The sequence below is a fragment of the Botrytis cinerea genome, chromosome 7, assembly GCF_000143535.2.
Source record: "Botrytis cinerea B05.10 chromosome 7, complete sequence".
Lineage (NCBI taxonomy): Eukaryota > Fungi > Ascomycota > Leotiomycetes > Helotiales > Sclerotiniaceae > Botrytis > Botrytis cinerea.
This window is the reverse complement of record NC_037316.1, coordinates 685,099-712,135: the sequence shown is the minus strand read 5'-3', so window position 1 is coordinate 712,135 and position 27,037 is coordinate 685,099. Positions and strand designations below refer to the sequence as shown.

Here is a 27,037-nt window from a genome sequence, read left to right as displayed (position 1 = left end):
TGAAGACTGAACCAGGAACCCCGAGTTATGGGCAAGAGGGTCCGCAAGTAAGGCCGAGTGGTAGATTGTCGGGATTTAAGAGATCCGTTTCACGTGATCTTGAGTCGGAAGCTTGAGGAACAATCTGTCCGAACTAACCCAAAATGGGACTACTCTAATCGAAGCATCCCAACCATCAACATCTTTTGTTTGGCAGCTGCTGAGAAATTTCCACGACTTATCTTCCGCCTCCCTCACTTCCTACAACACATTCTCTACCACCACAACCATGTTCTCGAGAGCATTGAAGGCACGATCTGCCGCACCTCTGCGCAGAAATGCCATTTCCAGAGCTGCTCTCGTAAAGAGAACGGTTACCACAGACGCCGCCTCCGCGCACGCCGATAAAGATGCTGTTCCTCAGGTATGATTTTATGTTGAGCTATCCCAATTGATTATTGTATACATGGAATGTGTATACTGATGATTCTCTGGGACTATAGGAAGATGACAAGCCATTCACATTACAATTATCGGACGAGTCTTTCGAGACCTACGAGCTCGATCCTCCATCTTACACCATGGAGACCACCAAGAAAGAGTTGAAGCAGATGTATATCGACATGGTTTCTATGCGGTAAGAATATGATCTGGTATCACGACCGAAGATTCCGCTGATGGGAAAATATAGTCGTATGGAAATGGCAGCCGATAGACTCTACAAGGAGAAGAAAATTCGTGGTTTCTGCCATTTGTCAACCGGTCAAGAAGCCGTCGCTGTCGGTATCGAACATTCTCTTACCAAGGAAGACGACATTATTACTGCCTACAGATGTCACGGTTTCGCTCTCATGCGCGGTGCTTCCGTAAAATCTATCATCGGTGAATTGTTGGGTCGTCGTGAGGGTATCGCCTACGGAAAAGGTGGTTCCATGCACATGTTCACCAAGGGTTTCTATGGTGGAAACGGTATTGTCGGTGCCCAAGTTCCAGTCGGTGCTGGTTTGGCTTTTGCTCACCAATACAATGGCAACAAGAATGTCTCTGTTGCTTTGTACGGTGATGGTGCCAGTAACCAAGGTCAGGTTTTCGAGGCTTTCAACATGGCTAAACTATGGAAATTGCCAGTCCTTTTCGGTTGTGAGAGTAAGTATTTGATCTGACTACGAGGTCGAGTGTATACTAATTTTATCAGACAACAAATATGGTATGGGTACCGCAGCCAACAGATCCTCTGCTCTTACCGATTACTACAAGCGTGGTCAATACATTCCAGGTCTTAAGGTCAACGGAATGGATGCTCTCGCTGTTAAGGCTGCTGTCAAGCACGCCAAGGAATACGCCAACGCTGGTAACGGTCCATTAGTCCTCGAATATGTCACATACCGTTATGGAGGACACTCCATGTCCGATCCAGGAACCACATACCGTACTCGTGAGGAAATTCAACGTATGCGTAGCACCCAAGATCCAATCGCTGGTCTGAAACAAAAGTTGATCGAATGGAATGTTACAACCGAGGATGAGTTGAAGGCCATTGACAAGGAGGCAAGAGCAAAGGTCGATGCAGAGGTTAAGGAGGCCGAAGAGATGCCTTTCCCAGATGCGACCCCACAAATTCTGTACGAGGATATCTACGTAAGGGGAAGCGAGCCTCAATACATGAGAGGAAGAACGAACGATGAGAACTACTATTATTAGGTTGTTGGGATTGGAGTTGGTAGATGGTCGGAAGGATTGGAAGAATGAAATGTATAGTATGAATGGCCGATGTAATGATCGGACTGTTGGCAAGACGTGGAATGATTGAATGATAGATGGGTGGTCAATTCTTGCAATTCTTTTCGTTCGCCGACTCACATATGATATACCTACCTCCTATCTTGGTTTCGTTTCGTTTACTGTAGTTGAGATGAATTGAGCGCATACCCTGTCCTACTACTAGCCGGTATATTCTGTGATCCTGAGGCATTTAAGTCATTTTGGGGTTTCTACACCCTCCCTCCCACTCTAACCATTGTTCCACTAACTACATAACACCTCCAAGCCCCAAGTGGGAGGAAGCTTTTTTTAATGGTCTTTCATTGACCACCTAGTTGAGCATTCTGTAGAAAGTTCATACCTGACAATACGATATTTGAAGATTGCGGGTGATCAACTATTGATGGGACCTGGCAAGTTTTGGAAATGAGAGGTGTCTTTTCGAGGGTGAGTAAGTAGCGGCGTCAAAACCTGAATTGTTGGCAGCTAGATACTAGTCTAGAGGTAATGGTTCATTTGATACAAAATGGGTACCCAATCATATATTACGCTTGGCTTATGTAAATGGTATTTTTCCGCTTGCTTCATGGTAATTGACGGGAAAGATGATCATTCTCTGGACTTTATAGTTTCTTGACTAGTATCACTGGTCAAGCTTAGTGAGGGAAACACTTTTTAAGAGACACTCCCCGTAGCGACTCTGATTTCTGTTCTCAAAATTCATTTGTGATTTTTCTGTTGATCTTCATCATAACTTCCTTGATATCTTCCTCATCCTTCTATCCCTCCTTTCCTCGATAGCTTCCTTGATACATTTTCAAAGTTTTGAGATTCTCATCTTCGAAACAGGTCTCAGAATTCGATTCTTTAATTGATTATCTTCCTGGAGAATTTGGCATTATTCTAGTTCAAATACTGTTCGTTACATTCACAATATAATTATTATAAGAATGACGATGACGGCCCCAAGCACTTTTACATCTTTTACAGATCTACCTGTGGAACTTCGTCTCCGAATTTGGAAGTTTGCTTGTTCCCAACAAAGAAATATCGATGTATCATTTCGTCCAGCTGACCCTATTACGCACGTGGGAGAATACGTTTCGTCGATGACTTCCACTGGGGTTTCACTGACTACTTACACCAAACCTCCATCGACCCTACATGTCAACAGAGAGCTTAGGCTGGAAGCTCTCAAATATTACAGTCATGTAGATTTTTCGAGTCCAGGGTGGGGTAGAGAACCAAATCGATCTCAACTCTATATCAATTGGAAGATAGATCGATTATGTTTCAGTTCATTGATTAGTTTGTTGATTAATGAGCAAAGTTGGTATGGTGTAGGATCCTTTTTTGCTGCGATGATTGTACGCCGTATATGTCTGAAAAATGGACTGAGATATTTGGGATGGAATATAGCAGACATTGGAAGCTTTAGGAGAGTAGAAAACTACAATTCACGTGTTTATCATTCTATGAAAGCGGCGCGTTCACTTCCCTGGAATCATCAGATTGACGAATTCGTTGTCTTTTATAATCAGGGAGCAGAAAATTCCAATTCCAGAGGAGAAATTGTTGAATTTGGTTCGGCACCGTTGATTTTACGTGAAAGGAAAACATGGCTTGATGGTATACATTTCAATACAGCGAGGAATAGCTTCGAGGTAGGAAACGTTACGCAAGGTGTCGGTGCACTCTTCCTTGATCAGCTCGATCGTTTTGAGAGGAGATGGTGGACTGATCATGAGTTCTTGGGTCAAGAAACGACAATGCTTGCTTTTGAGCAGGGGCGAGAGGCAAGAAAAGCTGTAAATCGAGTGCGTCTTATTTATGATATTGAGAGAGTGGAGGTTACAAGAAGTTTAAGCTGTCGATTGTTGTCTAACTTTCTAGCATGTCTGCCTGATGGGGCCAGAATCACCATCCTGATCATGCTTGCTCGCATATATCTTTTATGGACTTGCCTGGTGATTTGTCATGGCTTTATTCGTACACGATTGCCAAGCACATTTATGATACCCATCGAATTGAACAAAGCTAGATTGTTGGCCTATGGCTGCTATGGCTATCTGGAGAACAAATTCAAAGGTGTGTGACCAATTCCGGTTCATAACACATTCCTTTGTAAGTTGGATTTGATATGTGGGAAGCAGGACAATCAATCACGACTACGAGTTTGATGGCCGGATCAAGTAAGATTTCAACAAAGGGGTAGCGATGAATAAAGCCAGCTATTTGATCTACACCCTCACTGCAAATGATCATTGCTGTGATCGATCGCACGGCTAAAAAGTTAGTATTACACACGTAACAATTTCAATCGCAATAACAATCGGATACAATATGGCCGATATAATCGGAAGCCGCAGACGAGATCTGCCTGTCCCAAGACCCGGGTCGTTGACTTTACCACGAGGGACGACGCAAAGTCTACGTGGCAAAGCAGAGGTTGCACGTAGTTTCAGCAGTCACGACTCGGTTGATCTTTCGGGAACATTACAAGATCTTGATGAGCAACCTGCAATTCTTTCGCGTGTTTTTCCTGGTGGTCTTGGTGGAGGAGGTGGTCCTGGATTACCGGGGACGGGAGATGGTAAGATTGATTTGTCTGGCATTGGGAGATCGGCCCATGATGCAGAAGCGCCCATTCCCAAACCTGCAGGGACCGATAAGGGTCTAAATTTCATGATTCCTCCGGCTCCGGTAAAACCAAAGCCACAACAAGTGGATATTACACAGTTCAAAAATCCAGATGGCAGTTATGATATGAATAGACTACAGGTTGTATTATCGACTCGGGCCCGGAATGCGGCTCTAGAAAAGAAAGCGGAGCGTCGGTTACAAAGAACTCGGAGCCCCAAGGCACCCGTACCGGAAACCAAATCCCCTGATACTACACAAAGAACAACGCCATTGGGTAGGGCAGAAGAGGATCACCCTTTGCGTGGCGGGCGAGGTACACAACCACTAAGACCGCGAAGGATTCCCAATCTCTCCCCTATTGCTGAACGGAGTTCGATAGGTAGTAAGGACACGGAAAATATCGCAGGTAAAAAGATGACTGACTTGCCTGGAGGTGGTGATGGTTTGGGGACTGGAAAAGGAGATTCGGACAAGGGAAAACAACCTACTGTGGAAGAGGACAAAGTAGACAGCCCAGCTGCTGTTGTATCTATAGCAGATGATGAGGGCAGTTTATACGGTGCATCTTCCCCAGGAGAATCTGATCAAAAGCCTCTACCCAGCGATTCGAATGTAAGTACATGTGGTGTATCCTTCGCAATTACACGTGCTGCGCTAATCGCAAAGTCTTTGCAGACTTCTTCTGGCCAAAGTGAAATGTATCGTAAATGGGCTGCCGAACCTGCAGAATCACCTACTATCGAAGAAAAGTTCCAGGAATGGGTGAACCGTGGTGATAGTTCCGAAGGTAAAACTGCAGCTCAAGAACTCGAGGCGTGGGCACTAAAGGATCTACATGATGCACGCGAAAAGCATCTGGCATGGCTTTTTGAACAGAGAAGTAAAGCGAATCTCCAGCTCAAAATTGAAACTGATCGGGAAAAAATACTCCGATTGCAAAACATCGTCAATAAATGCACGATTGCTATCAAAGAAGCTATCAAGTTAGAAGATAAACTACACAATCGGGAATTGTTAAAAAAGAATGTGGAATTGGAAACAAATATCCCTGTAAAACGCAGACTCGATGAGCTACTTCAAGAAATGAATCGCGATATTGAACGCGATGAACAGGTCGAAAAAGAGAGGCTCAAGATTCATATGAATACTGAAAACGTTTGGAAAAGGGTGTTAGATATGACGCCTGCCGAGCGAGAGGCGTTAGATATACAGACTGTACATCACTTTGCGGCGCCTGTACAACGCCCACCTATGATACTTCGAGAGTCTTTTGCTGAACAACTTCTGAGGGATAAATGGGAAAAGGAAGATGCGCCCCAAGGGCTTGAAGAACTTTTCGGTCGCATTGGTAGTATTTCCGATTCAGAAGAGAGAGACTTGTATTGTGGAGCTTTCCCAGAGATTCGCCTGCCCACATTACTCCAAAGGAACAAGGAATTGGTGGACCTTTGGAAAGAACAAGCAGATGAGGTGAAAGCTGACCGGCAAGATAATTGGCTAAAATCGGAAGCTGAAGCTGAGGAAAAGCTATTGAAGCTACGTCAACTTGAAAAGCCAAGGAATGAAGAAGAAGAAGAGGAAAAGAAGCGTCAATTTTTAGACGCTTTAGCTGCAACGATAGCAAAGAGAAGGGTCGAAGTTTCTGTAGTGGACGAGAAGATTGAGGATATTGAGGGAGTATCTAAAATGCCTCGACCATCTACAAAAATTGGAGAGGAGCCCGGAAGAAAAGGTCTACTCAGTGTCACCACGGTGCCTATAGTAGCGGGAGACTGTGGAGAAGATGAGGCGTCTGTAGTTGTTAATGTAGCGTTGACTCCGAAAAATTCCGAGGAGACAGTGTCTCAAACATCAAATCCAACCGAAGAAGAAATACCCGTGCCTGAGCCCCGTCCTCAGTCACCCTTTAGAGCTAAAAACCCTCTTTCACCCATTCTAGATCAAAGATCGGGTATCACTTTCGAAACGAATCGTGAGGTTACGGATTTCCTGGAATATTTGGCAATGGTAAGACATAACGAGCAGGTAGTTAAGACAGGGAAAGGCGAGCGCATTGATCCAGAGTTAATGCGGGAGAAAGAAAAGAGAGTGATGGATCCTGGCCCGATTGACTCAGGCGAAGAAGAGATCACTCAAAAGCGTATTCGGATCGCGAAAAGAAGATTGAAAATAGCTGCTGCTAGGCGAAAGATGCCCGAAGATGAGTTAAGGGCTCTTGAGGAAAAGGAGGCCAAGCAGAGGAAAATAGCCGAAGCCAAAAAAGATCTTGAAGAGAGGGTCGCACGGGAAATAGAGGAAGAGTTGAGATTGGAGGAGGATAAAAGGAAACAAAAATTGAAGGATGAGGAAATAGCAAGAGGAAAGGCCGAAGCTGAAGAAGAAGTAAAGCGGAAGATCAGAGAGGAACTTGTCCAAAAAGCCAAAGCCGAGAAGGAGAGAATAGAGAGAGAGAAAAAGGAGATGGCCGTCAGAGATAAGATCAATAAGGAGAGAGAAGAAAAAGAAAAAGCTGATAAAATTGCTAGAGACAAGATTGCTAAGGATTTGAAAGACAAGGAGGGGAATAAAAAGCCAGATACTCCGCAAAATTTCGCTGAAGATATCTTAAACAAGATAAAAAACGATATTCTGAAAAAAGTTCCAGGGGTCTATGATTCCAAGACAGCAGATGCAGAGAAGAAGAACCTGGGTAAAAAGAATATAAATGAATATGTTAAAAAATTCGTAAAGAACTTTGAAGAGGGAGATACGCGGAAAGAAAATATGGGCAAGGGCAAGGACAAGCCTGAGGAAAAACCACCTGCCGAAAGTGACGCTGCCAAAAAAGAACGTGAGAAAAAGGAGAGAGCAGAGAAAGTCGCCCGCGATGCGGAGGAACTCAGAGTAAAAAAAGAAGAGCTTGCGAAAAATAAATCGGAGGTGGAAAAAAATAAACTGAAGAAAGATTGGGCGGCTATAGAAAAAGTCGAGCGATTAGCACGCGAGGAACGAGAACGCGAAGCTAGAGAACGTTTGCGTTTGGCCAAGGAGAGGGCAGATGAATTGAAAAACAGGCGGGCACTGACTGCGGAGCAAAAAGCACTAGCTGAGAAAAAAAGTGCTCAGTTACAGAAGGAGATTCAAGCTACGGAAGATGAGAAAAAAAGGCAGGATAAAATCGCACAAGATAACATGGAACAATGGAGACGGGAATTCCGTGAGCAGGAGGAAAAGGATAAACGAGATAAGGAAGAACGCGAAAGAATCGAAAGTAGTCTGAGGAAAAAGGAGGAAGATCGGTTGTTACGTGAAAAAGAGGAATCCAAGAAGAAGGAGAAGGCTAAAGGATATGGAGAAGCAGCTGCACTTAATAATGGGGGTCAAGCAGTCGGACTTTTCCAAAATATCGCCCGCAGAATTAGGATTCCCGATCTCTCCTGGTTGGCTCTCAGAGGTCCTACACACTTGCAACAGAGAGCTAAAGATGCAGCTTCCAATCTTCCACCTGCATCAATTCGTGCTCCTGCTCCGGCCGATTATGAATTAGCCCCTGCAAGTATTACTTGGATGCACGCTCATGCTTACAAGTCTTCTGCTCTTAGAGAAATTAGTCTGAATCTTACGATTTTGACCTCTTCGAGACAACACTTGCCGGATGCTCCACCGCCGCATTATTTGGCCTGTCATGATATTCCGGTGTTCTGGAATATATCACAGTTGAAGCGATATCTCTCAGCCATCATGCGAAAGGCGAAAGTGGGAGAGAAGGGAACGATGAGGTTGAGGATTGAGAGAAGGTGGTTGAAACATGGGAGTAAGACATTGGCGGAAGAAGGAATCAGGGATTGGGAGAACATGGTGGTGGTGATAGTTAAGAAGGGGGAGAATGTCAGGGAGGGCGATTGGAAAGATTGTATCAGGGAAGCGGATGGAATGGCGGGGTGGATAGAGGGTTGGCCGGGAAAGGGAGAGCTGATGACGCCGGAGGATAGAAAGGCTTGGCTTGCGGAGGCGTTTAAGGCAGTTTCTGGGCCTTTGGATAATCTGTGATTAGGAAGTGGAGGGGTGGTGGTTGTGGTTTTACGAGTAATCATTATGGTTTTGGTGTTTAGTTCGGTGGTTGTGGATGAGGTTTATTTGATTTTTGCAATGAAACTTTGGCTCTCTTGGTTGATTATGAAGTTTAGTCATGTTCAAAATAAAGTCTTTTTTCAATTATCAGTATTTTATTTACGATTTAAACGATGTGACTTGGTATTTTCAAATAAAAGTGCAGAAGTTCATGATATCTTAGTCATTCCCAATAGTATGTTGATATGATTTTTCTCCTCAAACTACAGTTAGAATCTTGATCCATTTTTCTCGTTACTAGTGTGTAGATAAAACTTTCCAAACCCTTTTATTGGAGATGGAAGTTAACCTATTGTCTTAAGGGAACGCTACAGGGATAGTTTATACCGGAATATCGTGCAAACCATTTTTTAAAGAGTTAATAGGGTCTTTAAAAAGTATAGTGAATGATTTTAAGGCATATGCTTATCCTTAGTGCTACTGAAAGATTGAGGGTGCTCAGTTATTAGCACATAACTCTAGCCTTCTAGAAAGGTGAATTGAGTGGTGTGTAGGATATCATGATAATGTAATAAGTATTGTTCGGTACTTTAATGTACATCTAGATATAAATAAATAAAACAATAACAATAAAAGCAAGTGTCATAAGATTGTTTTATTACTGCTGATGTGAAGGAATAAGTGAATAGCCGCTCACATGATTGACGAAATTAGATCATGAATCCTCGCTTAATAAATATCTAATTGGTTCAAACTCTCTCAAGTAATATTAGCACGGCTTGTCACATTTCTCAATCCAAACTTCTCATCAGTATCTTGTCTTAACACAAGTTTTGTTTCTGACTTTAAAAGGTTCGACATATCGCATCGCTAAGCAACGCCCTCAATACGGCTTTCGATTTGACACCAAACTACCATTAGCCATGTCTTCTCTCCAGAACACTGCTTCTCCTAACATGGATCGCAGATCTTCATTAAGAACTCGAGTTCCAAAACTACCCGATATCAAAGGACCATCAAGTTCGGCTCGAAAATCCCTTAGACAGCTTCTCAGACAACCCACGACTGCCACCGAAACAGTTGCCCTGTCACCAATGAATACTACGGCCGCAGCATTCGTAACGGCTTTTACACCTAGAACTTACCGGTCAATTTATCCAAAGCTTGATGTCGTACCAGTATCAAGTGAACCAGCTGAACAAATAGCTATAGTTACCAACAATTCCTCCTCTTCTGCCTCACCAAAAAAGAAGATGAGACTTCGCAAACAGATCCCACCTTCATCAACAAACAAGCATGCGGTCTCTGGAATATCTTCTCTAGATTTGAAAACTTCGGCTCAAGCAAATTCTACAAAAGAATCCCCAAAGGCACACGACAAGCAGTCAGTTATCAATTTAGCCAGAACATCCATTCCTCTTGCTTCTACTCATAAAATTATTTCCGATCTCGACTCACAAGACGAGGATAAGATGCCAGCTAGAAAGTCAACAATGGTGCCAAAGCGATCCAGGAGTTCATCCCAGAACTCATCCCAGAACAACAAGAAGCGTAGTCGCCAGATGTTCGAGGAACCTGAGTGAGTAGACTTTCCCACGAGCTTTTATCACCACATCTGACAATTTTACAGAAAGATTTGCATGATCAGTTGTGGTATCGGTGGCCAACTAGATGAATACGCGACCTTTTACTTCACAGAAACCGATTTCAAAGCCCTACTTGAGACCGCACCTCATTTTAACAAATTTCGCAAGCCTTACTCCAACTCTATCTATATCCGCGGATACATGGCCTTATCTTCTAGAGTCATCATTCAATGGCTCACTAAGGGTACAATTATGCCACTTGAATTACATAAGCCAGGACGAGCCGATGGCTTTTCTAATTACCCTTTCGTCCACACGTACATTATGGCAAATGATTTCGATCTCCCTGAAATGTGCGATGAGCTTATGGATACGGCTATGAGAGAGCTTTGGGGTAGTGGCGATGAAGCAGTCATCTTACCAGATGCTCGGGATTTGTATACCGTTTATTCGCAAACCCATCCCGGTAATCCTTTGAGAAAGCTCTACATTGCGGTTTTCGAGTATGTTCCCCATACCCTCTTCGCTTTAACTTTTTACTTGAACACAAACTAACGCAGAAATTAGCTGGCTCTTGACCTCCGATGAATGCAACCGAGACACTGGTAGACCCAGAATCTCCAGCTCGGAGCTTTGGAATCTCCTGTCCCGCTCTGAAAATGCTGGTATTGACTACATCAACTACTGCAGAAGCCAGATCACTGATCGAGGAACATATGAGCATCCTCTCGATCCACGAAAATGGAATTTATGCGAGTTGCATCAGCATTTTCCCTTTAATGATTGTCCTATGTGGATTAAACAACGTAATGCAGTTCTAGAGGACAACTGAGCCTGCGGCATTGAATGTTCCCCAATGGAATATTCCTAGGTGACTTGCACAATTTACAGAGGTCATGAGAGAATTTGATGTTATGGATTGATCTGGGATTACTATCTATGACTTGTGCATTTTTGGAGCACCATCAAGTAGGTTTGTGATACCTTTGAGGGGGGAAGATAGATACATGACTTACGATAATATTTCATCTACGCTTCTACGTGCCTATGAAGTTGCAAGTGTTTAAATAGAAACCTTTTATTCCATCTCCTCGGATAGCTTTAGTTCTTACAATTAAAAAATTTCATAACTTTCGCTCCGTGTCTCCCGTACGATTTTTTCATTCTTAATTGATCGTATCTAATCACCTGCTTGCTTTACCATTGCCAGATGAGACATTCACGACTACATTTCATCACAAGATCTTGTATTTGCAGTAGAAAATCATACACCCCCTTCCCCAAATTCTCAAAAAAAAAAGTCAAAAATGTTATATTTCCCTTATCCCATGATTTTAACTCAATCTCCATGTCCACAAATTCTCTGAATTTGTCCATTTCTCGATCTGATTATCCCGTTCTTCTTTCAACGAAAGAAAGACATGTCTCAAAAAACTTACCTTGAGAACTCAGAATGATTTCGGCAAGCAAATGATCGTCTTCAGTCTCTTTGAATCTTTATTGAAATTGAAGTGAGATACTGGGTACAATGTCGATGAGAGTCACATGGTAACTCACACCCGTCCAATAATCTTTTGAAATGGCTCATCGTATGACCGATCATGTCAGATAAACTGAGTACTGCCGTGAATTAGAGCTTCGCCTCAAGCAAGCCACAGAGCCTCTTGATGGAGTGATAGAGGACAATCAGAAAGAATCTTCAAATTGGATTCACGCCATATAATTTGTAATTTTGTTGCTAGCTCGGCGTCCTTGGAACACTCATAAGAAGGTATCAACACCAACTGAGCCACTACCTAGCTACGTTGACTATTCGGGCGTTTATACCCCGAGTTCCATCAGATAGACAAGTGCAGTGGAAGTGTCAATAATCTAATTATAGTTTATCTTATCATTAACATAGTAATGATAATCTATTTTTCGGAGTGACATGACTTGTGAATCCTAAGTCGTGCGATACATGATGAACTGTTGGGCAGATTTCATAGGATGTATACAGAAATGAGCACATGGGTAAAATTATTGCTAATCTGTCTCGCCCTTTTTCAAGAAGAGGGTGTGCTACTTCTATAAGTGGCTTCATCCTCCTCGGTGAGACAGGATTTGAAGATAAATTCGAGTCATCTGACACAATTATAGGCTGGGTCTGTAGCGAACGTCTCTTTCCGCTCATACATGAAGAGAAACCGGAGCACTTTACAAGCGCTTGCTGCAGTTTATATGTAATGTGTGAGAAGTAATGCCTAGCAGAATTAATGGACGAAGTTGTGGATCATTTGCGTGATGCTCAGATAGTCCGTCGTCTGTCGTATAATGTGGAATGTAACAGGGCAATTTTTTGAGAGGTCCAGAAAGGCTCCAGATATCGCCTATTTGGGTTATATACTTTGATCTTCGTCTTCAGATCGCAAAAAGCTGACATTATAGGTAGTTGGCTAACTCAAGTGATACAGAGCATCCTCAAAGACGATGATGATCTCTGTAAAGATTTTCTTGAAAATTTAAGAGGTGAGGTATCCAATGTCAAAGCCAAAGCCATAACTGACCCAAGAGTTGGGAACAACTGTGTATATCATAGTCACAAGACGGATGAGAAATGCGTTAAGAAGCAAAACAAACTCAAGAGAAAAGGTTTTACGGCGGGGCTGTCAAATTAACAGATTTGTCAAAGTCTCCTCTGCATTCAATTTGAAAGAACATATCTGCTTCCGGGCCTACTTTCGCCTTATCTGAATAATATCACGCAAATTCTTGAACAATATCTTGAATTCCCTCGACCATTTTTGTGAATGAAATTGTTGTGACCTCTTTGCAATAAACGTGACTTTCTGATTGAAAAGATATCAACATCTAATATGAAGAGTCTTACAGGTCCAATACATCCCTTTTTGACTCTAGGGCACAGAGTCTGATGGCTGGTGCTGAAATCCGTGCCCTAAAACGCACATTTCTCACCTTTTGGTAGGAATTCTCAGGAATAGTTCACTTTTCTATTTTGCTCGAAACGACTGATATACACGTGGGACAAGTTTTTCAATTCAACTCTTGAATAATATTGACTCGATTACAAAACTTCAATTCTCGAATTCAGCGATTGTCTTCTTCTATCACTTAGACACGCAACTATCTGAAGAGTACTTCTCACTTCACACTGACAGATGGATTTCCTGCTAACTAAATCTGTAGATCTTGTATTGAAGCTCATCTCGAAATAGCCTTCTCAATCATATCCAAGAATGTCATCACCTTACGGTAGACGTGGTAGTTCAAAAGATATTGCCCCTAGGGGTCGTGGAAGTGGTTTCCACCTTCGTGGCACCTTTGGGAGCATTCGCGGTAGCTGTAGAAATGCAGTGGTCGGTTTTTATGATGCAATAATCCAGGGGGCGGTTGCTACTGACCAGGAAAATGGGACTGAACGGCCTGTAAAGATTAATAAGACTCTCGCTATCACATTCCTCAAGTACGTTCTACAACAAGCAACAAAACAATGCTTCCAACTAACAACACGAAGTAAAACAGAAATGGTCGATCTCATCGTTGGTCCCGAGAAAGCCCTTTTTCGAGTTCACAAGTCTTTTCTCTGCAGCAAGATACTTTATTTCGAGAAGATGTTCAACGGCGGATTTAAAGAAGCTAAAGATGGGTCGGCTAGCTTTCCGGAAGACTTTCCTGAGGCTTTTGATATACTCATTGAGTGAGTATACTCGGGAAACCTTCGATGGTTCGACATTGGAAGCGCTACAACTGGCGCTAGTTGGAATTTTCTTAAGTTTTATTCTTTGGTAGAGAAGATCTGTCTTACGCGGCTAGCAGATTTTGCACTCGATATTTATCGCAAAAGTTGTCAAAATAAAAATCACGTCTTCGAGAGCCCAGCTTATGTCCAAGAAGTCTACAGCTTTACCAGTAGCCAATCGGGCCTCCGTCGGTTATTCATTCAACAGTTAGTCTGGAGGTTTCAGACCCAAGAAGACTCAAAAGAAAACGCAAATGATTTGTTCATCCTGGCAATGAGAAGCAACGATGAAATATTTACAGATTTCATGTTTGAGCTCCGAAAGCATGTCAAGGTAGCAGTCCCCAAGGACCCAAGAATTCTTGATCCGAATAATCTTTGTGAATATCATAGTCACATTAGGGAGGAGGATTGTTATTTCTCAAAGCAGACATAAGTTGTGATATAAAGATTATTGACAGGATTTAGCGTTAGGATAAGTCGGTAACACATGTCTGTTGTGGTGGTAGGATGAACAAGTCTTCCCATTTAGAACTTTTGCTCAATACACAAGTGAAATATTTCTTTCCTTATATGCCGCCTAGGTTCTCGCATTATTTGCATGTGGATGAGGATTTTTCCACATTATTTTTACGAATAACATTCTCGTTTTTTGGCAGACAGAACGTCTCTGCTGTGCTATGGTAATGGCGTGAAAAGATCATATGTCTCAGGCGAAGGTGCACAAATTAAACGTACCAAAAGGCTTTAGCAATTTCTGGATCCTTATGGATTTTTCGGACCAAAAATAGCTAATGTCGCAGCTTCAGTCATTGGAGCTGCAATCCAAGATTCTAGATTAATTGATGCGTTATTTTGTGCAAGGCCTTCAACTGTTACTTTAAGATTCTGGGCCAAGAGAAGAGAAGCGTGTGCCAAGGCTTCTCCAGGTCTCATCGTTGAGTGTACATTGGCTATTCCTTCTTTAAGATAGAATGAAACCTCCTCACCCACGATCTGATAATGAGCAAGAACTTTGGTAGCGGCATGAATTAAGTTGGCCAACTTTGGTGTAAACATAATGTCGACCGCGGCGGGCAGAGACTTTCGTCGGACTTCGGAGCAATGTGTTGCGTATTCTCGGTAATTTAACGACATAAACCCCTCTCCCAAGCATACCAGATATGTAAAATGCGTATATCTCATTTTTTGAGATGGGACTATCAGTAAATGTTAGTATGGAACATGCATAGTAGGTAGACTCAGGTGTGGAGGCTTACAAAAAGCTCACGAAAGAGTCGTGACGTTTCCGAAATAAACCTATAAGATGTCTAAATAACGGTATTTTTGAAGAGATATATGGAGGCTCTCTATATTCATGCCGAGACCTGAGTGCTTGTTGGATTAAGTAGAGCACAACACTCCCGATACCCAGCAAGGCGAGCAATAGCCCGACATTGCCAGATTTTTCGCTTTGCTGGGTATCGGGAGTGTTGTGCTCTACTTAATCAATGTTTGGAAAGAAGAATTGACTGGGCTGGCGTAGAGAAAAGATAACAAGAGAGGGTGAGGAGTAAAGGAGCATGTGAACTCTCCACGATCATTAGGTCAATCAAAGGTGGTTATAAATACAGAGCTCTCGGCTCCATAGTGTTGCATGCTCACACGATGTGCGAAGGAAACGGTGTATCAAAAGGACAATATTACTTTTGAGATTTTTTATCAAATCAATGATCCAAAAAAAAATTATTTGAATTGTTAATTGCAAAAAAAGAAAATTCGAGTCTCTGAGAAATTTAAATAATGAAATACGAATAATTGACAGAAACTGGGTAATACTATAGATCTTAATTCTACTCAAGTAGGTAAAGTATTCTTGATATGACTAGGGCCTTTAATTTGTCATGTACACTTCTCAACACACATTACACGGACCATCCAGATGACCGCAGCTGCAGCGAAAGTAATCCAACCTGACACGGCGATGCTCCAGAAGTTATATGGCACAGCAAGTGCAGATGTGGCACAGAATTGGAAGGGTTGCTTTATTTCGGAAATGTCACAAATTCGTTCCGGCTCCATTATTTGCAAATATCACCAAATCAATAGCCCCCCGCTCCATGTGCAAAGACCTACTCAATCTCCTGTCAATCCAGATTTCTCAACCGTAAAATATTCTCATTCACTAATAATTTCAACTCTATTATCTGACGTCTGGGTAAATCTTTTCTTCCAAGTCCTCAAAACCTTTCATAATGTGGTGGCCATTTGGTAAAAAGTATCCTGAACACCATCCGGAACACGCTAATGGTCAGAATTACGACTATATTGTGATTGGAGGTATGTATCTTCAAGCTTGCCACTTACTCATGATTACTATGAGATTCTGAGCCTTGACTGATATGCGTTCTCAAATGGAAAGGTGGTACAGCTGGATGTGCTTTGACTTCACGATTGAGCGAAGATCCAAATGTCTCCGTCCTGCTTCTTGAGCGCGGACCTGCCAACGACAACTTTATGTCCCGCATACCCATTGTGTCATCGAACATCTTACGCGCTGATGGTGGTGCTTCGAGCTGGGAATGCGAACCTATGAAGTATTGCAACAATCGCCGAAGCTTGGCCTTCTGCGGTGAAGTGATGGGTGGAGGCTCTAGAATCAACAGCATGGTGTACACACGTGGCACTGCTGCAGATTATGATGCCTGGGCACAGTTAGGTCATCCAGATTGGAGTTATGAAAAGCTTTTGCCTTATTTCATGAAGAGTGAGACCTTGCTGGGCTCGCAAAGATCGGATTTTCGCGGGGATTCTGGTGAGTAGTATTAAATCACCACCCCTCACTTAGCCGGCGGCCACTGATCGCAGTGCAGGCCCATGGATCATCCAATCTTTCCCCTATCAAACTTGGGCTTTCACAGCGTATCGGGTGTAAGTGTAATTTTCGTACCTTCTTTTTCTAAGTTGCCTCTGAGTGGAATGCTTACTTTTAATAGCTTTTCGGATGCTGCTAAAGCTCTGGGCTTTGTTCAAATTGACGATCCAAACACACCTGACGCTAAGACCGATGGACTCACGACGGTCTTTTCTACCGTGAATGAGCAGAGACAGAGAGTATCCACTTTCGACGCTTTTCTTCCTCGGGAAATTGCTTTGAAACGAGAGAAACATTTGACGATCTGCACCAACACGATTTTATCACGAATCGGATTCTCCCAAGAAGATGGGATTCCGCGTACTGACAGAGTTTTCTTTAAACTTGCCAATCCAAATTCTGACAAAATATACTCGGCCAAAGTCAATAAAGAGGTCATTGTCTGCTCAGGGTCTTTGGGTTCACCCCAAGTTTTGATGCTGAGGTTTGCTTCTATTCCATGTCTTTCCAATACACATAAATGAGTCAAAAGTGCTAATAGTAGTAATTGATAGTGGAATCGGACCCCAAGAACATCTCGAAGAAAAAGGAATCAAGGTGATCAAAGACCTACCAGGTGTGGGATCCGAATTGGTATGGAATCAGTTCTCTTGTGCATTCCTATTGAAAAGACAAATCATGCTGACACTTCAATAGAGCGACCATCACGGTATTCCTATTGCTTGGAAAGTTCCAGTCAAAGAATCACTCACGAGACTGGTGATACACCCAATATTAGGCGCGCTTGAATTCTTTAAATACATGCTTTTCCGTTCCGGTATTCTTAGCATGCCCATAAACAACATAACGCTTTTTGTGCGATCTGTTATACTCAACAAGGATTTTGCTGGAATCAGTGATGAAAAGCTTGCCGGAGCAAGTAGTAAAATCGAAGACCTGATTCCAGATATCGAGCTTATGCCCCTCGCTGTCACTGCTATGGACGATCTTGAGGAACACCAACGTTTGTTCTCTAAAATGGGAATGTTCTCTATTTTGGCCACTCTTGCAAAACCCAAGTCTCGTGGAACTGTTCGTCTTGCTTCTACAGACCCGCACCAAAGACCAAAAGTCGATTTTGGCATTCTGTCTGATCCTGAAGACTACGTAGTTGCTCGAGCCTCTGTACGACTTTCCTTGAAGGTGGCGGAGACTATGAAGGGCTTAGGCTTCCCGCTTCAAGAAAATATAACTTTCCCAGAAGACAAGCAGGAGAAGGATGCTAAGAACAACAACAACGAAGAAATTGATGAGTTCATACGTCGCAGAATTAGGACCATATATCACTACTCTTCTAGCTGCAGAATGGCCCCTGTGAACGATGCCAAGGCTCCAGGCGTAGTGGACGATCAATTGAAGGTTCATGGCGTGAAAGGCTTAAGAGTCTGCGATACTAGCATATTCCCGCAGATCATATCACATCACCTACAAGCACCAGCTGTAATGGTGGCAGAAAAGTGTGCGGATCTCATCAAAGCTGAGGGGTTTGAACGTTAGAACTGCTTTTTCCCTTCTCTAGTTCTGGGCCATATATACAATGAGGTAATCAACCACAGAAGCTGAAGATAGATAGTCATGATAGATCTTTCATGAGCACAATTCTAACAGCATACTCCAGCGCCTTATAAATAATTACATTTTGACTATATTTGGCTCACAATTGAATGCGACATTCAATAGATACCTGTCTGACTTCCGCTAGCATATAAAGTAATAAACGCTAGAGAAGCCGTGAAAAGCATGCGAGCCAGCTTTGTCCACCATCACTTTTATGAGTTGTACTTGGGATGGAAGTCGAGATCTTGATATCTCAATGCCTCTGAAGTAATCTATTATGAGGGAACTACCTCACAAGATATGGCGCAAGTATACACCTCGACATGTAATTATTTTGATTGTTATCTTAGATCTCAGACTTTTAGCTCGGGGCCAATCTTGCCATGTTGGTGTACCTCTCAGAACTTTTCTCAATAAGAATTAATACCACCGGATCACTATAAGCCTTTCTTCAGCCCAAGCCACTATACAGCCCTGTTTACTACGTTCGAAGGCTATTCAGAAGAACCGCAGTGTCTGTACAAGGCAGACTTCCTATGCAAATGTGTCCCTATCAACAATACTCTTAGGATCAAAAAGACCAGAAAAAGTCTACTATGACCTGCAATCTCAATTCATCTTGTTCTAGCTATCTATCAAGGGGATCCATGAGCAAATTTAATTGGAATAGAGTAAATTGTCACAAAAGGCTTTGTGGCTAGCAGAATTGTTTCATCCAATGACATCATGTTACGTGTAATCTCGAATAACTTTGGGGGGTATCTTTATAGGTTTACTTCCATTTTAATGGATAGGAAATCATGCTAGTTCAGCTGCGGTTGAAGTTCATCAAGAATCAGAGAGACCTTGCCTGTCAATAATCGCGAATGATATTAGACCCGGGCGGAACGAGAATACATTGAATTCAAAGAAAAGAATCTTGTCCTAATACCAGCCATTAGTAGAATGGGCTAATAACCTAAGAAGATTGATATTTCAAGGCGAAATTGTTGAGCCATGAGAGAAGGCAATGACGAGCGTGTAACTAAATGATGTAGATGGGGAAGTGCTCGAGAGGTGAGAACATGGTGAGTTAAAAGATGAGAGTTACTATGTTACTGGAACATGATTCCAGCCTCCCGGAAATCAAAGTTTCCGGTTTGAATTTAAGTCATTATGTGTTCATGAGGAACCACTAGGTACAACTGAATAAACCGTCCAACGGCCCTTTAAACAATCTCTCGATCGATCAGTCTGCAATTAGTCTGACTTTGAATATATATAGACCTCGAGAATTCTGATCCCGTTGTATAATCCGATACATCGAGCATTAAATCAATCCATCAACTGGAACTTCCGTGATGGTCTCGATCCACGAGGCGCCGACCCGCACAACCGGCCATTACTAGTTTTTCTCCCCACCAATTCTTCCAGCGGCATCATATCAAGATCCGCCTGCATATTAGCAGTCGGTATCCGTCTCCTATATCTAAAAACAAGAAACAAAATTAAGCCAGCTACTGCACATATAACCACCAAACTCCCTACAATAGTTCCTGCCACAATAGCTGCTTCAGGGACGGCGCTCATATCACTGATTCCATTATGATAGGGTCTAGAATGACAAATTGATGTTGGCTTTTGAGAGAATGTGCTTGAGAGTTGTACTGGTGCGCCTTCAAGTCCAAAGGATGAACGATTCCCGGTGCTTGGTGCAGTTAATGATGGCATTCTCGGTGTATGCGTAGCATATGTGACGATACCGTCTGCACCAAGATATCTAGGAAGATGACCGACTGTTGTTTGTCCTTTGTACACCAAATTTATATCGGACCTTCCATATGGTTTATGTCCTTGACATGCTAGGATTGAGTAATTTCCTTCGGGCCCGACACGAGGAGTTGCACAATAGGGAATATCGGAGCCACTTTACAAAGTATTAGAATAGATCCGAACGGAATTATGGTAAAACATACCAACGAACAATACTCGGATTCGCAAAGCAAGAGCTATCACAATAACTAAGTGACTTGTAGGGAATGCAAGAGGTGAAATAATTCATCGAGGTTGCATGTCCACATCCCACTAACTTGAGAGAAGAGTTCCAAAAGCATGTTGCGGCACCCCCACATGTATACGAATTGTCTGACTTTGATTAATACCATTGCAGAAGGCTGACGAGTGTTCAATACAAACCAGGATTATGATCTACCCATCCACAAACATTTGATGACTCGTAAGTATGATTGGCGCTGGGAGACGACGCTGTAATCAAAGACGGCTTTGGTGTTTGAATCGGTAGCCAAGACGTAGTCTGACTTGAGATCGATGTTGAAGGAGCTGCTTGCCAAGAAATTGCATTAACCTGGATGATATGTAGAAGCACAGCCAAAAAGCCTAATTTGGCCATGATAGTCGTACATACAAGCAATATGACGTTGAAGAGGGTGCTCTTCGTAGGTGAATACGAACAACATTGAGTCCTCGACTTCAACACCAGACTTTCCTTGATAAACAAAGGCAAACTCAATATGAACATGTGGATGTGAGATGTTAAATAGAAATCAATTGCTGAAAGGTCGGAAACATTCCAGCTGGGAAATTATGATTTGTGGCGTATTGATACACAATGAGCCACCTCCACCTTGCATCACGGTAAAGTCCCGATATCAGACCATGTATGGTGCTTGGTGAACCACCAACTGCTTTTTATTGAAGCTTGAGGCGCTTGTCTCGAAGTCACGAGACACTGATCTGATTGATCAATTATTCATCATTTATGGTGGTATATCTAAATATCTAGCTCCTTTTCATTTTGGCAAGCTCAAAACATTTGCTAATTGAGTATCAAAATCATCCAACAACACCGTGAACGCCTCGGCAATGTACATTAAATCATTCGTTACAATGGAGCTGCTGCTGCATCCGATTCAGCTATTGGCACCTCAGCAATAGCTTGAGCTGCGTCTATAGCATGGAATCCATCAAGAGTTACCTTCACAGCACCTGCTTGAACGAGCTGGGTAGAGTTAGCATTATCACGTGGACCATTTTCAATGGGTACTTACAGCACGGCTCAAATCGTCAATTAAATCATTCACGTCCTCAATCCCGACACACAATCTAATGATATCCTCAGGCATCTGTCTTTCCTTTCTCGTCTTTGCATCAATACTGGCATGACTCATTTGGCATGGCATACTGATCAGACTGTTGACACAGCCAAAACTGACACTAATGCCCCATAACTTTGCTGCTTCAACAATTCTCTCAGAGAGAGCAACATCGCCTGTTTCAAAAGACAATACAGCTCCAGCTCCACGAGCCATAGACCAGTGAAGATCATATTGAGGATGGGATTTCAAACCAGGGTACCTTACACGGAAACCATGTGTTTCAAGGAATTCAGCAATTGCTTGTGCGTTTGTCTGTTGTCGTTCCATGCGGATTGCCAAAGTCTTTATTCCCCTCATAAGTAAGAATGAATCGTTTGGCGAGAGCCCGCAACCAGTAGAATTAATTGTGAAGTACATTTTATCTCCAATGGCGGGGTCATTGAAAGCTAGAACACCAGCCATGATATCGTGATGCCCAGAGAGATATTTTGTGCCTGACTCATAGACTATATCTGCGCCGAGATCCAAGGGGTTGCATAGCATAGGAGAAAGCATAGTATTGTCGACGACAACTAAGGCTTTCTCATTCAACTCGTGTGCTGTCCTTGCGATTGTCGCAATATCGACAATCTTTATCAAAGGATTGGTTGGTGTCTCGAGCAAAACCATAGCTGTTTTAGGACCCAGAACTGCTTTGACTTTATCGGGAGTAGTCGTATCAACATGGTGTACAATTATGCCAGTATTCGCAGCCAAGTATGTCAACAATCGGTTGGTACCTCCGTACAGATCGTCTCCTGTAATAACTTCATCTCCAGGTCGTAAAACTCTTGTAATAACATCTAATGCTCCCATGCCAGAACCGACGACGAGGGCGCGATTGGCGTTCATAATCTTCGCGAGATGTCGTTCCAGATGTGTTCTTGTAGGATTTCCGGAACGTGTATAATCGTATTCTGATCCACCACCAGCCAAATTCTGTTTGAATGTGGCAGATTGATATATTGGCATACTTGAAGCTCCATATTGATCCTTAGTCTCGGTATAGACTAATTCGGTGGCCAAGGCATATCTTCTGCCATTGTGAGGACTGGAAGGTGCAGGCGAGGGAGGAAGGTTGTGACCATCAAGGTCAATGTGCGGGAATGCTTTGTTGAGGGCACCATTAGCTTTGCCAGCTCCCGATGCTTGTGAGGAGCCTGATGGTGAAGACATATTGGAATTGTGGTTCAAGGTCGTGTGAGATTGCAGAAGCGGGGAAATTCCAATTGAAGCAGCAATGATTCGAGAGAGTGAAAGATGATGAATTAAACTTGCACTTGGGATTGAAGCCTGGTATAATGTATCAAACTCTTATAATTTGAACAGATGGTTATGATCGATGAGAGGATGTAAGAAAGTATTTTGTTTGTTTGTAAGACTCAGAAATTTGGTTCCCCAGATAGAACTTTGTAGGGAAGATTCCGTAGCGCCGTAAATCGGACTCTGACTCTGAAGATGTGGGGTTGTTTGACGCTAAAAATGACGTGCTCACTATCACAATTCGCCTCAAGATAGGGATGATTGTAAGCATTCACACAGAGAGAGGGGTATAACAATAATAATGATGAATAGGAGGTGAGCGAGCGAGGCGAAGATTTAGTATCATTTCAATGTGTCTCAAAAGGCAGGTGAAGTTGGTCCGTAAAAGTAAGACTTGGTGAAGCTTGCTTGGTAATTTAGATCATCACGAAATGTATTTTCATTGAATCATTAAAAGGAAAAAGGTTTCCTTTCTTTGTTTCTATATCATTACAAACCCCCCAAACGCCGTGCATAGATACCTAGTATATTACAACGCGATTGTACTCAGATGACCAGATATACGTGATAAATTCGTTAGTCCATTGATTCAGCAACGCTCTCTTCAACATCTTCGTAGCCATCACTAGAAGTCGTGGTGCCTCTTGTTGTTGATGAAGTTTCTGCAGCTATTTGTCGTGCATGATTGTCCTTGATAATCTGTCCGCCCCCCTTTCTACCGAAGAAATCCTCTGTCCGTACACCTCGAACATTCGAATGGTCAACCCCACTCATGGACATACCTCTTTCCCTCTGTTCTCTGATGAATTCTCGAACTGGAACCATAGCTGCATCTCTACATGCCTCCTTAATATCACTTCCCGACATGCCAGCCATAACTCTTGTGAGGTATTCAATATCGAAGTTATTTGGATCGGTTTTGGTATCTTTTAGGATCAAATTCAAGATACGCCTTCTTTGCGAGTTCGAGGGTAATGAAACAGGAAATTTCTTGGGCATTCTTCGTAGAATTGCCTCATCAATATCTTGAATTCTATTTGTAGCACCAAGAATCATAATTCTAGCTGGTAATCCACTCTTATTTGACGAAGTGAGACCGTCCCAGAGTGTCATGAATCTAAAATCATCAGCTGGAATTACGAAAAATTGGCGTAACTTCACTCACTCTGCTTTGACCATACCACTGGCTTCATGTTCACCACTTCGTCTTTGTCCCAATACTGCATCTATCTCATCGATGAACACGATACTGGGTTGCAATTTTCTGGCCAAAGAAAATACTGCGCGAACCAGCTTATTCGAATCACCATACCACTTTTCTGTAAGAGTCGAGATATGTAGATTGATAAAACAAGCTCCACTTTCATGCGCCAAAGCCTTTGCCAACATGGTTTTGCCGCACCCTGGAGGACCATATAATAGTACACCAGAAGGTGCAGATAAAAGAGGGGATGAATGCGAGTACAAATGAGGCATTGTAAGAGGGTATATAACGGATTCCTTTAACTCTTCGATAATATCGTCCAGGCCACCAATATCTGTATGAAATTAGCACCTTAGTATTACTTTTAGTACAGAATACTAACCATCAAAACCGACAGGAATATCCTCTGGAGCTACAACTTCCATGGCAATCTGATTTTCATATTGATCAAGAATCAAGTCCTCCTTACGAGGACGGCGAGGCTTTCCTCTCCCCGAAACTGTTTCCTCTGAATCTGAATCATCATCACTACCCCTTCTGTTTAATCTTCGGAGGTTCGCCGCGGCTTTTAACCTTGCTTCTTCGTGTTGTTCTTTCTCAGCATCGTTCTGGAAGGGTAGAGCCGGTATTAAACTCTTTGCGACGTAGTAAAAAGAGGCAGTCTGTCAATATCAGTCACATTAGTCGTTGTAGAGCAAATTGTGAAGATCCTCCTGGCATACTCACAGAAACAACGATCAATAATAGATCTTGTAAGAGGCCATACTTCCTGCTGTTACCATCCCCCATCATGATGCGCAAAGCTCAGAGACGTTATAGGCCACCTAATCGCAGCTTTTTAATGCTTCGAGGAGGATGTTTAAAGAATAAAGTATATCAGAAACGCGATTTTATAGTTGTCTGTCTAAGAATTGAATAGCTGACTCGAGATCGCGGCGGTTTGCTTCTGCTGTGGCGTTTGTTCGGTGTCGAATGTGGCTGAAAAACTTGAAACGCTTTGACACGTGCTCTGTTCATGGATTTACAAGGATAAGACTCCGATGAGCCACAGAAGCCACTCGTCTAACTTTGTTTACTTTGGCAAGAGGTTTCCCCTCGATTTCGGATGGAACTACCCCGTTGCCTCACTATTTGCACTTATTGAATCTACTCATTTTAGTTCTCTGCTGTCGCAAATCAAATCATTTCAAGGAATCGAACTCTGCCAATTTCAGACGATATTCACAATTATACGGCCTCACCGCTAACAACGCGTTACCCATTCAATTACCTCGCGTCGCAATTCAAGCGCATTGTTTACATTAAATGTCGAAGTTCAAAAACTCAACACTGGCAGGACTCATAGGATCAGACTCAGAGGATGATCATTTGGTAGAGCGCGCAATGGCGAAACAACAATCAAAAGATAATACAGCTGCGAAGAAAGTGCGAGGAAGGCCTAAGACTGCTCCATCAAAAGTTACAAAAATAAAATCTCCGGCGCGTCGCACAAGTGGAAGAATCAATGGAAAGCCAACACCAGAATCATCACCCCAGGCGAAGAGGGGAAGAAAGAATGTTCATACAGCCAAAAATAATCGACAGAAGAATGCTGGAAAGGAGGCAGAACAAATTGATGAGACAGAAGACGTTACTATGGAGGACGTGGTTTCGGGTGATGAACTAGATACTGAGGTAACTGCGCCAGAGGAAGTTGAAGCAAAATCTACGAAGAAACCAACTGCGACTCGAGGTAGAGCTGCTAAAACAGTAGTTCCCGAACCAGAAATCGCAGAAGAAGTCGTAGCACCCGTGGGCAAAAAGGGTAGGCCTGGGAGAAAGGGCAAAGCAAAGGTACAAGAGGAGCCCGTTGCAGAACAAGAATCGCCTGAAAAAGTCATTCAAGAAACTCAAGTACCAGAAATGGATATGGAATTGGAAGAAGATATCGAAGAACCAGAGCAAGAAGATAGCATACCTGAGGTGAAAAGGAAAGAATCTCGCTCGCACAACGACTCACGGCGACGACAGATGTCAGTTTCGCGGCACCGAGCTGGCAGTGCTTCAGATACAGAGAGGAATGAGCCAGCTGTCAGGCGCAGGCTTGGTGAACTTTCCAAAAAACTTGAGCATGTGGAGGTAAAATATCAAGATCTTCGAGACGTCGGGGTCAAGGAAGCGGAGAAAACTTTTGATCAATATAAAAAGGCAGCGGAAGAAAAAGCAAAGGGTATGAAAGTTTGATATTAGGCAATTGGGTCAAGTACTAACCTTGAGTAGTTTCAAATGAGCTCATCGCTTCTTTAAAAGCCAATCTAGCAACTCAAACTTCTTTAGCAAAAGAAACTCGAAGTCTGAAGAAAACAATTGAATCGCAAGATGCATTAGTTACGAATTTACAAGCCCAGATCCATCAATTGGAATTGTCGTTATCAGAAGCGCAAGTGGAAAACAAGACATTATCTACTAAGCTTGCTGCAAATCGTAAAATAACAGCATCATACGAAAGTGCAAATGTCAAAGTTCCAGGCAGTGCTATAAAAGCCAATGGTGGTATGCGTATTATTGGAAGTCAAGAAGCGGCTCAAGCTGCACAAGCCGCCCAATTGAAAGAAGATCTATACAGTGATTTAACCGGACTGATTATACGTGGTGTCAAACGAGAAACCGAAGAAGATGTCTTTGATTGTATTCAGACAGGTCGTAATGGCAGTAAGTTGCCCTTTGTCTTGTTAATATGATGCCTCTATACTGACTTTAAAACTAGCCCTTCACTTCAAATTAGGTGTTGAAAGCGAGAAAATGGCAGACGGTGATCCAGATTGTCGATATACGCCACTATTGGATCCAAGCAGAGATAAACCCTTGTTGGATTTGTTACCAGACTATCTTGTTGATGAAATAGAATTTCCAAGACCACAAGCTGCCAGATTTTACGCACGAATTACGAGAGCACTTACGGAGAAGCCTGCAAGTATGGGTGGACCTGTTGAGGAAAGTGACGAATAGAACATTTGTCTTGGGCGTTGATTTGGTGGCTATCTTTGGTGGGGGAGATCTAGGTGTTTGGGAGCGAAGGTTACATTTATTGAGTGTTTTGAGAGCAACAGTTTTTATGAATTGATACCTGTCTATATGATACCTGTACATCCGCTAGTTGTCTTTCTAATATGAGTTGATTGCAATCTATATGCAATTATTTTACTGGTTGCAGAAGGTGCAACTGTTTTCAATCTTGGTGTCCATTTT

The 27,037-nt window shown here is 42.7% G+C and overlaps 10 protein-coding genes across 10 annotated transcripts; 6 read left to right on the top strand and 4 right to left on the bottom strand.

The window, feature by feature from the left end:
* Positions 1-160: 160 nt before the first annotated feature.
* Positions 161-1,923, top strand: BCIN_07g01890 (hypothetical protein). The gene is made up of 4 exons (XM_001558731.2): positions 161-403; positions 483-616; positions 671-1,125; positions 1,175-1,923. Exons 1-4 carry the CDS (start codon positions 269-271, stop codon positions 1,678-1,680), a joined length of 1,230 nt encoding a protein of 409 aa, XP_001558781.1. The 5' UTR covers positions 161-268; the 3' UTR covers positions 1,681-1,923.
* Positions 1,924-3,388: 1,465 nt separating this feature from the next.
* BCIN_07g01880 (hypothetical protein) lies at positions 3,389-8,591 on the top strand. The gene is made up of 2 exons (XM_024693890.1): positions 3,389-4,995; positions 5,059-8,591. Exons 1-2 carry the CDS (start codon positions 4,084-4,086, stop codon positions 8,410-8,412), a joined length of 4,266 nt encoding a protein of 1,421 aa, XP_024549679.1. The 5' UTR covers positions 3,389-4,083; the 3' UTR covers positions 8,413-8,591.
* A 660-nt stretch (positions 8,592-9,251) lies between these two features.
* Positions 9,252-11,105, top strand: BCIN_07g01870 (hypothetical protein). The gene is made up of 3 exons (XM_001558734.2): positions 9,252-10,012; positions 10,064-10,522; positions 10,587-11,105. Exons 1-3 carry the CDS (start codon positions 9,357-9,359, stop codon positions 10,849-10,851), a joined length of 1,380 nt encoding a protein of 459 aa, XP_001558784.2. The 5' UTR covers positions 9,252-9,356; the 3' UTR covers positions 10,852-11,105.
* Positions 11,106-12,909: 1,804 nt separating this feature from the next.
* Positions 12,910-14,148, top strand: BCIN_07g01860 (hypothetical protein). The gene is made up of 3 exons (XM_024693889.1): positions 12,910-13,153; positions 13,206-13,482; positions 13,534-14,148. Exons 2-3 carry the CDS (start codon positions 13,256-13,258, stop codon positions 13,718-13,720), a joined length of 414 nt encoding a protein of 137 aa, XP_024549678.1. The 5' UTR covers positions 12,910-13,153; positions 13,206-13,255; the 3' UTR covers positions 13,721-14,148.
* Positions 14,149-14,356: 208 nt separating this feature from the next.
* BCIN_07g01850 (hypothetical protein) lies at positions 14,357-15,120 on the bottom strand. Its single transcript, XM_024693888.1, has 2 exons — positions 15,018-15,120; positions 14,357-14,957 (listed from the first exon to the last, which is right to left on the bottom strand). The coding sequence occupies exon 2, from the start codon at positions 14,941-14,943 to the stop codon at positions 14,524-14,526; it is 420 nt and encodes a 139-aa protein (XP_024549677.1). The 5' UTR covers positions 14,944-14,957; positions 15,018-15,120; the 3' UTR covers positions 14,357-14,523.
* Positions 15,121-15,729: 609 nt separating this feature from the next.
* On the top strand, positions 15,730-18,392 carry BCIN_07g01840 (hypothetical protein). Its single transcript, XM_001558739.2, has 6 exons — positions 15,730-16,077; positions 16,160-16,552; positions 16,611-16,668; positions 16,734-17,096; positions 17,167-17,245; positions 17,309-18,392. Exons 1-6 carry the CDS (start codon positions 15,993-15,995, stop codon positions 18,146-18,148), a joined length of 1,818 nt encoding a protein of 605 aa, XP_001558789.1. The 5' UTR covers positions 15,730-15,992; the 3' UTR covers positions 18,149-18,392.
* A 493-nt stretch (positions 18,393-18,885) lies between these two features.
* On the bottom strand, positions 18,886-20,753 carry BCIN_07g01830 (hypothetical protein). The gene is made up of 3 exons (XM_024693887.1): positions 20,384-20,753; positions 20,164-20,332; positions 18,886-20,114 (listed from the first exon to the last, which is right to left on the bottom strand). Exons 1-3 carry the CDS (start codon positions 20,724-20,726, stop codon positions 19,523-19,525), a joined length of 1,104 nt encoding a protein of 367 aa, XP_024549676.1. The 5' UTR covers positions 20,727-20,753; the 3' UTR covers positions 18,886-19,522.
* Positions 20,754-20,878: 125 nt separating this feature from the next.
* On the bottom strand, positions 20,879-22,768 carry BcmetC. Its single transcript, XM_001558741.2, has 2 exons — positions 21,256-22,768; positions 20,879-21,206 (listed from the first exon to the last, which is right to left on the bottom strand). Exons 1-2 carry the CDS (start codon positions 22,516-22,518, stop codon positions 21,090-21,092), a joined length of 1,380 nt encoding a protein of 459 aa, XP_001558791.1. The 5' UTR covers positions 22,519-22,768; the 3' UTR covers positions 20,879-21,089.
* Positions 22,769-23,000: 232 nt separating this feature from the next.
* Bcmsp1 lies at positions 23,001-24,756 on the bottom strand. The gene is made up of 4 exons (XM_001558742.2): positions 24,536-24,756; positions 24,192-24,471; positions 23,771-24,143; positions 23,001-23,722 (listed from the first exon to the last, which is right to left on the bottom strand). Exons 1-4 carry the CDS (start codon positions 24,599-24,601, stop codon positions 23,182-23,184), a joined length of 1,260 nt encoding a protein of 419 aa, XP_001558792.2. The 5' UTR covers positions 24,602-24,756; the 3' UTR covers positions 23,001-23,181.
* Positions 24,757-24,888: 132 nt separating this feature from the next.
* Positions 24,889-26,983, top strand: BCIN_07g01800 (hypothetical protein). Its single transcript, XM_001558743.2, has 3 exons — positions 24,889-26,018; positions 26,069-26,500; positions 26,556-26,983. Exons 1-3 carry the CDS (start codon positions 25,115-25,117, stop codon positions 26,795-26,797), a joined length of 1,578 nt encoding a protein of 525 aa, XP_001558793.2. The 5' UTR covers positions 24,889-25,114; the 3' UTR covers positions 26,798-26,983.
* Positions 26,984-27,037: the final 54 nt, after the last annotated feature.

What these genes read in the sequence shown, in the direction of transcription:
- BCIN_07g01830 (XM_024693887.1), bottom strand. Translation starts at nt 20,726, where the DNA reads ATGTTCATATTGAGTTTGCCTTTGTTTATCAAGGAAAGTCTGGTGTTG. An exon ending in ATGGGTAGATCATAATCCTG is followed by an intron (nt 20,333 to 20,383) that starts GTTTGTATTGAA and finishes AATCAAAGTCAG; the next exon opens with ACAATTCGTATACATGTGGG. An exon ending in AATCCGAGTATTGTTCGTTG is followed by an intron (nt 20,115 to 20,163) that starts GTATGTTTTACC and finishes TACTTTGTAAAG; the next exon opens with TGGCTCCGATATTCCCTATT.
- BcmetC (XM_001558741.2), bottom strand. Translation starts at nt 22,518, where the DNA reads ATGTCTTCACCATCAGGCTCCTCACAAGCATCGGGAGCTGGCAAAGCT. An exon ending in TTGACGATTTGAGCCGTGCT is followed by an intron (nt 21,207 to 21,255) that starts GTAAGTACCCAT and finishes AACTCTACCCAG; the next exon opens with CTCGTTCAAGCAGGTGCTGT.
- Bcmsp1 (XM_001558742.2), bottom strand. Translation starts at nt 24,601, where the DNA reads ATGATGGGGGATGGTAACAGCAGGAAGTATGGCCTCTTACAAGATCTA. An exon ending in TATTATTGATCGTTGTTTCT is followed by an intron (nt 24,472 to 24,535) that starts GTGAGTATGCCA and finishes TGATATTGACAG; the next exon opens with ACTGCCTCTTTTTACTACGT. An exon ending in TATTCCTGTCGGTTTTGATG is followed by an intron (nt 24,144 to 24,191) that starts GTTAGTATTCTG and finishes AATTTCATACAG; the next exon opens with ATATTGGTGGCCTGGACGAT.
- BCIN_07g01800 (XM_001558743.2), top strand. Translation starts at nt 25,115, where the DNA reads ATGTCGAAGTTCAAAAACTCAACACTGGCAGGACTCATAGGATCAGAC. An exon ending in AGCGGAAGAAAAAGCAAAGG is followed by an intron (nt 26,019 to 26,068) that starts GTATGAAAGTTT and finishes AACCTTGAGTAG; the next exon opens with TTTCAAATGAGCTCATCGCT. An exon ending in TCAGACAGGTCGTAATGGCA is followed by an intron (nt 26,501 to 26,555) that starts GTAAGTTGCCCT and finishes CTTTAAAACTAG; the next exon opens with CCCTTCACTTCAAATTAGGT.
- BCIN_07g01850 (XM_024693888.1), bottom strand. Translation starts at nt 14,943, where the DNA reads ATGAGATATACGCATTTTACATATCTGGTATGCTTGGGAGAGGGGTTT.
- BCIN_07g01860 (XM_024693889.1), top strand. Translation starts at nt 13,256, where the DNA reads ATGTCATCACCTTACGGTAGACGTGGTAGTTCAAAAGATATTGCCCCT. An exon ending in CTCGCTATCACATTCCTCAA is followed by an intron (nt 13,483 to 13,533) that starts GTACGTTCTACA and finishes AACAACACGAAG; the next exon opens with TAAAACAGAAATGGTCGATC.
- BCIN_07g01880 (XM_024693890.1), top strand. Translation starts at nt 4,084, where the DNA reads ATGGCCGATATAATCGGAAGCCGCAGACGAGATCTGCCTGTCCCAAGA. An exon ending in CTCTACCCAGCGATTCGAAT is followed by an intron (nt 4,996 to 5,058) that starts GTAAGTACATGT and finishes AAGTCTTTGCAG; the next exon opens with ACTTCTTCTGGCCAAAGTGA.
- BCIN_07g01890 (XM_001558731.2), top strand. Translation starts at nt 269, where the DNA reads ATGTTCTCGAGAGCATTGAAGGCACGATCTGCCGCACCTCTGCGCAGA. An exon ending in ATAAAGATGCTGTTCCTCAG is followed by an intron (nt 404 to 482) that starts GTATGATTTTAT and finishes CTGGGACTATAG; the next exon opens with GAAGATGACAAGCCATTCAC. An exon ending in AGTCCTTTTCGGTTGTGAGA is followed by an intron (nt 1,126 to 1,174) that starts GTAAGTATTTGA and finishes TAATTTTATCAG; the next exon opens with ACAACAAATATGGTATGGGT.
- BCIN_07g01840 (XM_001558739.2), top strand. Translation starts at nt 15,993, where the DNA reads ATGTGGTGGCCATTTGGTAAAAAGTATCCTGAACACCATCCGGAACAC. An exon ending in GGATTTTCGCGGGGATTCTG is followed by an intron (nt 16,553 to 16,610) that starts GTGAGTAGTATT and finishes ATCGCAGTGCAG; the next exon opens with GCCCATGGATCATCCAATCT. An exon ending in GCTTTCACAGCGTATCGGGT is followed by an intron (nt 16,669 to 16,733) that starts GTAAGTGTAATT and finishes TACTTTTAATAG; the next exon opens with CTTTTCGGATGCTGCTAAAG.
- BCIN_07g01870 (XM_001558734.2), top strand. Translation starts at nt 9,357, where the DNA reads ATGTCTTCTCTCCAGAACACTGCTTCTCCTAACATGGATCGCAGATCT. An exon ending in CAGATGTTCGAGGAACCTGA is followed by an intron (nt 10,013 to 10,063) that starts GTGAGTAGACTT and finishes ACAATTTTACAG; the next exon opens with AAAGATTTGCATGATCAGTT. An exon ending in CTCTACATTGCGGTTTTCGA is followed by an intron (nt 10,523 to 10,586) that starts GTATGTTCCCCA and finishes CGCAGAAATTAG; the next exon opens with CTGGCTCTTGACCTCCGATG.